The sequence below is a fragment of the Cherax quadricarinatus genome, chromosome 43 (assembly GCF_038502225.1).
Source record: "Cherax quadricarinatus isolate ZL_2023a chromosome 43, ASM3850222v1, whole genome shotgun sequence".
Taxonomy (NCBI): domain Eukaryota; kingdom Metazoa; phylum Arthropoda; class Malacostraca; order Decapoda; family Parastacidae; genus Cherax; species Cherax quadricarinatus.
The window spans coordinates 15,011,209-15,020,339 of NC_091334.1; the positions used below are offsets into that span (position 1 = coordinate 15,011,209).

At 40.3% G+C, this 9,131-nt stretch overlaps 1 protein-coding gene across 1 annotated transcript in view; it reads left to right on the forward strand.

The window, feature by feature from the left end:
• The window catches only part of LOC128694125 (rab11 family-interacting protein 1), a 130,424-nt gene that overhangs the window by 50,832 nt on the left and 70,461 nt on the right, over positions 1-9,131 (forward strand). Inside the window, exons 6-7 of the mRNA XM_070093600.1 lie at positions 674-739; positions 8,923-9,080. Coding sequence (XP_069949701.1) covers positions 674-739; positions 8,923-9,080 — 224 coding nt within the window. The remainder of the gene's footprint in view (positions 1-673; positions 740-8,922; positions 9,081-9,131) is intronic.

Genomic DNA, 9,131 nt, shown 5'->3' on the forward strand with positions numbered 1-9,131 from the left:
TAATGCAGAGAATTCGTAGTTTGGAAGTTAGGAGGAGGTGCGGGATTACCAAAACTGTTGTCCAGAGGGCTGAGGAAGGGTTGTTGAGGTGGTTCGGACATGTAGAGAGAATGGAGCGAAACAGAATGACTTCAAGAGTGTATCAGTCTGTAGTGGAAGGAAGGCGGGGTAGGGGTCGGCCTAGGAAGGGTTGGAGGGAGGGGGTAAAGGAGGTTTTGTGTGCGAGGGGCTTGGACTTCCAGCAGGCATGCGTGAGCGTGTTTGATAGGAGTGAATGGAGACAAATGGTTTTTAATACTTGACGTGCTGTTGGAGTGTGAGCAAAGTAACATTTATGAAGGGATTCAGGGAAACCGGCAGGCCGGACTTGAGTCCTGGAGATGGGAAGTACAGTGCCTGCACTCTGAAGGAGGGGTGTTAATGTTGCAATTTAAAAACTGTAGTGTAAGGCACCCTTCTGGCAAGACAGTGATGGAGTGAATGATGGTGAAAGTTTTTCTTTTTCGGGCCACCCTGCCTTGGTGGGAGTCGGCCGGTGTGATAATAAAAAAAAAAAAAATAATTTAATTTTTTTTTTTTTTTTTTTTTTTTTTTTTGCTTATTATTCTTATGCTGTAATGGGTGATAAGTTGAGTGGCAGGTAAACTGATGAAACCACTGAATGTTTTTTCAGGTGGCAGTTTGATGAGCTTGGGAAGCAAAGAAAGAGCAAATCTGAAGAGTTTTGCCAAGTCTGTCAGTAAGTAAATGTTATTTTTTAATGTTAAGGGTATACAAAATATACATTGGTGTTTTAAGTATCTGGAGTACAATAGTACCTGGTTTAAGAAAGGTTTGGGTATAAATTTATCTTCTTTGTTCAAGGTAAACAAGTATTAATACATTGAAAACCAAGACAACCAACTGCAGTGGTACCTTGGGATACGAACAGCTCAAAACTCAAATAATTATATAAGTGTATTTATGCAAGTGCTTTTGCAAGTGTATTTTTGGGGGCCTGAAATGGATTAATCTAATTTACATTACTCCTTATGGGAACAAATTCGTTTGGTATCGGCACTCGAGCAGCCTTCTGGAACAAATTAAGTTCATACCCCGAGGTACCACTGTATATACGTATTTAGTAAAATGTTTTATTATTATTTTATTAACACACTGGCCGATTCCCACCAAGGCAGGGTGGCCCGAAAAAGAAAAACTTTCACCATCATTCACTCCATCACTGTCTTGCCAGAAGGGTGCTGTACCCTACAGTTTTTAAACTGCAACATTAACACCCCTCCTTCAGAGTGCAGGCACTGTACTTCCCATCTCCAAGACTCAAGTCTGGCCTGCCGGTTTCCCTGAATCCCTTTTAATACTTGACGTGCTGTTGGAGTAAAATGTGTGCATATAAAATATTTTTAGGTGAATGGATCTACATGTACAATATACATGTGTGGAGATAATTCAAATGTATGCTAGTGGATATTGCTGTTTAAGCATTTAGTCACCTTAGCCCAGCTTGTTTAATAAATTTGTATTAACAAAGAAGCACTGTTCTTTTATAATACACGTACAGTGAACCCCAGGTTATCAGCCGTAATCCGTTCCTGAAGGTTGGCCGATAACCGAATTAGTATTTCCCATAAGAATTAATGAAAATAACCGAATTAATATTTCCCATAAGAATTAATGAAAAAATTAATTATAGGAGGGTGGGGGCAGGAGGAAAGAGGAGTGATTGGTGGAATGATGAAGTTAAGGGTGTGATAAAAGAGAAAAAGGTAGCTTATGAGAGGTTTTTACAAAGCAGGAGTGTTGTAAGAAGAGCAGAGTATATGGAGAGTAAAAGAAAGGTAAAGAGAGTGGTGAGAGAGTGCAAAAGGAGAGCAGATGATAGAGTGGGAGAGGCACTGTCAAGAAATTTTAATGAAAATAAGAAAAAATTTTGGAGTGAGTTAAACAAGTTAAGAAAGCCTAGGGAAAGTATGGATTTGTCAGTTAAAAACAGAGTAGGGGAGTTAGTAGATGGGGAGAGGGAGGTATTAGGTAGATGGCGAGAATATTTTGAGGAACTTTTAAATGTTAAGGAAGAAAGAGAGGCAGTAATTTCATGCACTGGTCAGGGAGGTATACCATCTTTTAGGAGTGAAGAAGAGCAGAATGTAAGTGTGGGGGAGGTACGTGAGGCGTTACGTAGAATGAAAGGGGGTAAAGCAGCTGGAACTGATAGGATCATGACAGAAATGTTAAAAGCAGGGGGGGATATAGTGTTGGAGTGGTTGGTACTTTTGTTTAATAAATGTATGAAAGGGGAAGGTACCTAGGGATTGGCAGAGAGGATGTATAGTCCCTTTATATAAAGGGAAAGGGGACAAAGAGAATGTAAAAATTATAGAGGAATAAGTTTACTGAGTATACCAGGAAAAGTGTACGGTAGGGTTATAATTGAAAGAATTAGAGGTAAGACAGAATGTAGGATTGCGGATGAGCATGGAGGTTTCAGAGTGGGTAGGGGATGTGTAGATCAAGTGTTTACATTGAAGCATATATGTGAACAGTATTTAGATAAAGGTAGGGAAGTTTTTATTGCATTTATGGATTTAGAAAAGGCATATGATAGTGGATAGAGGAGCAATGTGGCAGATGTTGCAAGTATATTGAATAGGTGGTAAGTTATTAAATGCTGTAAAGAGTTTTTATGAGGATAGTGAGGCTCAGGTTAGGGTGTGTAGAAGAGAGGGAGACTACTTCCCAGTAAAAGTAGGTCTTAGACAGGGATGTGTAATGTCACCATGGTTGTTTAATATATTTATAGATGGGGTTGCAAAGGAAGTAAATGCTAGGGTGTTCGGGAGAGGGGTGGGATTAAATTATGGGGAATCAAATTCAAAATGGGAATTGACAGTTACTTTTTGCTGATGATACTGTGCTTATGGGAGATTCTAAAGAAAAATTGCAAAGGTTAGTGGATGAGTTTGGGAATGTGTATAAAGGTAGAAAGTTGAAAGTGAACATAGAAAAGAGTAAGGTGATGAGGGTATCAAATGATTTAGATAAAGAAAAATTGGATATCAAATTGGGGAGGAGTAGTATGGAAGAAGTGAATGTTTTCAGATACTTGGGAGTTGACGTGTCGGCGGATGGATTTATGAAGGATGAGGTTAATCATAGAATTGATGAGGGAAAAAAGGCGAGTGGTGCGTTGAGGTATATGTGGAGTCAAAAAACGTTATCTATGGAGGCAAAGAAGGGAATGTATGAAAGTATAGTAGTACCAACACTCTTATATGGGTGTGAAGCTTGGGTGGTAAATGCAGCAGCGAGGAGACTGTTGGAGGCAGTGGAGATGTCTTGTTTAAGGGCAATGTGTGGTGTAAATATTATGCAGAAAATTCGGAGTGTGGAAATTAGGAAAAGGTGTGGAGTTAATAAAAGTATTAGTCAGAGGGCAGAAGAGGGGTTGTTGAGGTGGTTTGGTCATTTAGAGAGAATGGATCAAAGTAGAATGACATGGAAAGCATATAAATCTATAGGGGAAGGAAGGCGGGGTAGGGGTCGTCCTCGAAAGGGTTGGAGAGAGGGGGTAAAGGAGGTTTTGTGGGCAAGGGGCTTGGACTTCCAGCAAGCGTGCGTGAGCGTGTTAGATAGGAGTGAATGGAGACGAATGGTACTTGGGACCTGACGATCTGTTGGAGTGTGAGCAGGGTAATATTTAGTGAAGGGATTCAGGGAAACCGGTTATTTTCATATAGTCGGACTTGAGTCCTGAAAATGGGAAGTACAATGCCTGCACTTTAAAGGAAGGGTTTGGGATATTGGCAGTTTTTTAGGGATATGTTGTGTATCTTTATATGTGTATGCTTCTAAACTGTTGTATTCTGAGCACCTCTGCAAAAACAGTGATAATGTGCGAGTGTGGTGAAAGTGTTGAATGATGATGAAAGTATTTTCTTTTTGGGGATTTTCTTTCTTTTTTGGGTCACCCTGCCTCGGTGGGAGACGGCAGACTTGTTGAAAAAAAAAAAAAAAATTCATTCCAAACAAAAATATTCACAAAAAAATAATTTTTACAATTATGTAAGTATTACATACCTTTATTGAAGGCTAATGCTGGCTTCTGGAAGATAGGGAGGAGGTAAGAGGGAGGAGTTAATCTTTGGAAGGGGAATCCCCCTCCATAAAGACTTTAGGTAGCAATGCCTTCTCTGGGGTTACTTCCCTTCTCTCTTTTAATGACATGAGAACCAGCTTGAGTCACTGGACCCCTGTCTCACAAAATAACTGTCCAGAGTGCTCTGTTTCTGGCATCTCTTTAAGATTTCCCTGAAGTGGGACAGGGTTTTGTCACTAAACATGTTGCAAATATGGCTTGTTTCAGCTTTGTCAGGGTGGTGTTTCTCTATAAAAGCTTGCACCCTGGTCCACATTGCACACACCTCTTTAATCTCTGAAGAAGGCACTTACTTCACTCCCTCTTCCTCCTCCTCTGAAGCAAGTTCCTCAGCTGCAGTCTGTTGCTGTCCAAGTTGAAGCTCTTGCAGCTCTTCAGTGGTAAGCTCTTTCCTGTGGTCCTCCACCAACTCTTCCACATCCTCACCACTCGCCTCCAACCCCAGGGACTTCCCCAAAGACACAATAATCCACAGGGTCGGCAGGGTCAGGGTCACTGTGAATCTCAAACCCTTCAAAATCCTTCTCTTGGACACAATCTGGCCACAGTTTTCTCCAAACAGAATTCAAAGTCCTGTAAGTCACTCCCTCCCAAGCCTTACCTATAAGGCTTATGCAATGGGGGATAGTGAAGTGATTCCTCCAGAACTCTCTTAGGGTCAACTGAGTGTCCGAGGTCACTTCAAAGCACTTTCGAAACACTGCTTTTGTGTAGAGTTTTTTGAAGTTAGAAATGACCTTGTGGTCCATGGGCTGGAGGAGAGGAGTGGTGTTAGGAGGCAAGAACTTCACTTTTATAAAACTGAAGTCCTTAAACACTTGGTCTTCCAAGTCTGGAGGATGTGCAGGAGCATTGTCCAGTAACAGGAGGCACTTGAGTGGCAATTTCTTTTCCAGGAGGTATTTTTTCACACTTGGGCCAAACACATCATTAACCCACTCTTTGAAAATTTGCCTTGTGACCCATGCCTTATGATTAGCTTTCCACATCACACACAATCTATTCTTCATGACATTGTTTTTCTTGAACACACTGGGATTTTCTGAGTGATACACAAGTAAAGCTTCACTTTGAAATCCCCACTAGCATTACCACACAACAAAAGAGTAGGCCTGTCTTTCATAGGCTTGTGTCCTGGCAGTGCCTTTTCCTCCTGGGTAATGTAGGTCCTGTTTGGCATTTTCTTCCAAAACAGACCTGTTTCGTCACAATTGAAAACTTGTTGGGGTTCAAATCCTTCAGCCTTTACATAGTCCTGGAATTCATAAACGTACTTTTCAGCCGCGCATTTGTCAGAACTTGCAGCCTCACCATGCCTTACAGCACTGTGTATGCCTGGAGTTTACCTGGAGAGAGTACCGGGGGTCAACGCCCCCGCGGCCCGGTCTGTGACCAGGACTCCTTGTGGATCAGAGCCTGATCAACCAGGCTGTTGCTGCTGGCTGCACGCAAACCAACGTACGAGCCACAGCCCGGCTGGTCAGGAACCGACTTTAGGTGCTTGTCCAGTGCCAGCTTGAAGACTGCCAGGGGTCTGTTGGTAATCCCCCTTATATATGCTGGGAGGCAGTTGAACAGTCTCGGGCCCCTGACACTTATTGTATGGTCTCTTAACGTGCTAGTGACACCCCTGCTTTTCATTGGGGGGATGTTGCATCGTCTGCCAAGTCTTTTGCTTTCGTAGTGAGTGATTTTCGTGTGCAAGTTCGGTACTAGTCCCTCTAGGATTTTCCAGGTGTATATAATCATGTATCTCTCTTGCCTGCGTTCCAGGGAATACAGGTTTAGGAACCTCAAGCGCTCCCAGTAATTGAGGTGTTTTATCTCCGTTATGCGCGCCGTGAAGGTTCTCTGTACATTTTCTAGGTCAGCAATTTCACCTGCCTTGAAAGGTGCTGTTAGTGTGCAGCAATATTCCAGCCTAGATAGAACAAGTGACCTGAAGAGTGTCATCATGGGCTTGGCCTCCCTAGTTTTGAAGGTTCTCATTATCCATCCTGTCATTTTTCTGGCAGATGCGATTGATACAATGTTATGGTCCTTGAAGGTGAGATCCTCCGACATGATCAAACTCTCCTTTGCTGGCCCTAAATTCACAAACTGCAGCACTTCTTCCAGGCATTTTCTTTGCAAGATCCTCATGCAACTGCTTTGCCTTCTCACAAATGATCGACTTCACTACACTGTCTCCCACTAATTCTTTTTCCTTAATCCACAATAAAAATAACTTTTCCATCTCTTCCATTATCGGCTTCCTTTGTTTAGTTTTGCAACATTAGCATCTTTGATTTTTTCTTTCTTTGTCAGGATGGTTGTAAATGTTGATTTATTCTTGCTGTACATCCTGGCAAGTTCCACCACCTTCATACCACTCTCAAATTTTTCTATCACTTCACGCTTAAATTCCATGGTGTTTCTCACTTTCTTTACCACAGGAACTTTACTAGGAACTTTCTTTGGAGCCATGGTTACTTATTTCACAGTTGCACTGCAATAAAAACCACTAAAAACAATGGTAAACAAGTGAAATGTTTGGATGTATGAGCAGAAGCTTCCTCAGTCACAGAGAGACAAAGCCAAACTGAAGCACAAGCTGCCCCAGCCGGCGGATGGACGCGTCCAAAATGGCTGATAACCGAGCGCCAAAAACCCCGCCGATAACCGAGTTGGCCGATAACCAAACCGGCCGATAACCGGGGGTCCACTGTACTCTTTGACGATGTGGGAGGTGCATATGAGGGTGGGTGTAGAAGTGGGGGAAAGGGTGAGTGGAGGTGTGGGTGGTTAATACAGTAGGGCCCCACTTTACGGCATTTCGTCTTACAGCGTTCCAATAATATGGTGATGTCAAATTATGCCCAAAATTTGCTATATGGCAAGCAGTCTTTCAAATACGGCGTGCCCCACACGGTTTATGTTCTCTGTGACCACATCTATTATGTTTGGAAACTTTCCAAAATTTCAAGTGTTTTACAGTTATTGTGTATTTTATATGTACTCTGATAATTATACTTATGTGTACCTGTACCTAAATATACTTACACACTGTGCTGGTGTGCAGGTACACATTAAAATCGCTAAGAGTCTCTCTACTCTTGATGCCAATAGTACGTAATAATCATCACTCTTGGGCACATTAAATGTCATATTTTACGTTAACATAGACATTTTCAGTAATCTATCTATGATATTTTCCTCAAAATTATATAAGAAACACGTTACATAGCATATAAACATGATACATGCACTCACAGAATAAAAATGTACGTTAGTATGAGATTTGTTTACAAAGCGTCTGTGTAGGTAGTGTCGGAAGAATTACGTTTTCTCTAGTCAAACACTGGGGGATAACTGTAGAAAAATATTCCTTTTGTATGCCTTCACTCTATATATAGCAATTCATGACCCTTGTGGGTTTAGTGCTTTTTTATTATGATATCATCATCATTCATCTAAAAATGGTGTGTTGCATGAGAATGGGAGTGTTTCTGTTTGTTTATTCTGTATTGACTTGTACACAATGTAAGAGTATTTGTATTGAGGTAATTATTATTATAATAATGAAAATATTATGAGGTAAAAGTTTTACAAACTCTTACAAACGTACGTGAACGAACAAAAAGTACACACACATTAATACGCATTTATTTTGCCTGACAAAGTGATCACCCACTACTTGTTCAGTTTGTGTTCTTACATTGTCTGAACTCTGTATCTCATTCTCTCTCTCATTTACTCTTTCATTAACTAGTTGGCTCTTATTGACGATGGCATCTAAGCTTAGCTGTGATAAAAAGGAGTTGTAAGCCTCTTGCTTTAAGTGCCAAGTTAGAGGATGGTGTGTCATTCTGATTTTATTCAATAAACACCCAGCCACTCACCTCTCACACATAAATAATAATATTTTAAGGTAAGTAATAAGTGTACTCTGTGTGTATCTTACCTTTTATTGTGTTTTTAATGCCTAGTTCTATTACTAGCTTAATATAATTGTAGACTTGTTGTCTGGCATTTATATGCATTTATAAATGGAAAAAATGGCGTTCTGCTTTCCAACGATGTCTGCTTTCTGGCGATAGCCTGGAACCTAACCCGCCGTGTAAGTGGGGCCCTACTGTACACTTAACTAGAAGTTAAAAATACAGTACTCATCTTTTCATGCAAAATGTCCATCAATCTATGAATGTATATTTATCTTAATTCATCAACACAGCCTTTAATAATTTTGTATTTTAAAGTTTAGTCCATTATTTTCAGTTTTACAGAATTCTTCATGTAGCAGTTGCTAGCATATAATAATTGAATGTTGAGTGATGAATTGGATAGCTCTTTGGCTTTAATGATATGGAAAGGCTTCTGTTATCATTAAGAACACAATGAGCTAGTAAGATGAATTATTCATAAACTTCCCTTGCATTGCATAGGTATATGCTGTGTTAATCTCAACTAATTATTTCAATTTAGGATGTTTCCTAAAAGTGCTCAGATTTTTTTTTAATTTAATTAGAAGTGAAAGAAAAGAAGTGTTGAGTTGTGCAAGACTTTCCTTAGTCTAAAAACCTTTGTAATTATTTGTTTTTACAGCTTCTTCATATCCACTTGAGCACTTCAGTCCTATATTCATGATTATTAGCATACTTGCCTATCTTTGTATTTGCATTTGCAGCAAATTGTGATAAAATATCAAGAGTAGAGAGAGTACCATATTAATCTTTTATCTATGGTATTTTGTTTAATGTGTTTGTTACCATATGTCTTTTTTTTAGGTCATAAAATAGACAAAATTGCACAAAAACCGGGGAGAAAGAAGGCTCGAAAAGGAAGTCGGGATAGTCAAGGTTTCCCTCAAGAGCTTATGCAGTCTGGTCAGCGTGCTGGTGATGCTGATCCTGGTGTAATTTCCGACAGTGAAGATGACTTTGGGGTAAGTCAAGAGAATTTAAAAAAATGGCACTTTAATTCAGGAAAATATTGT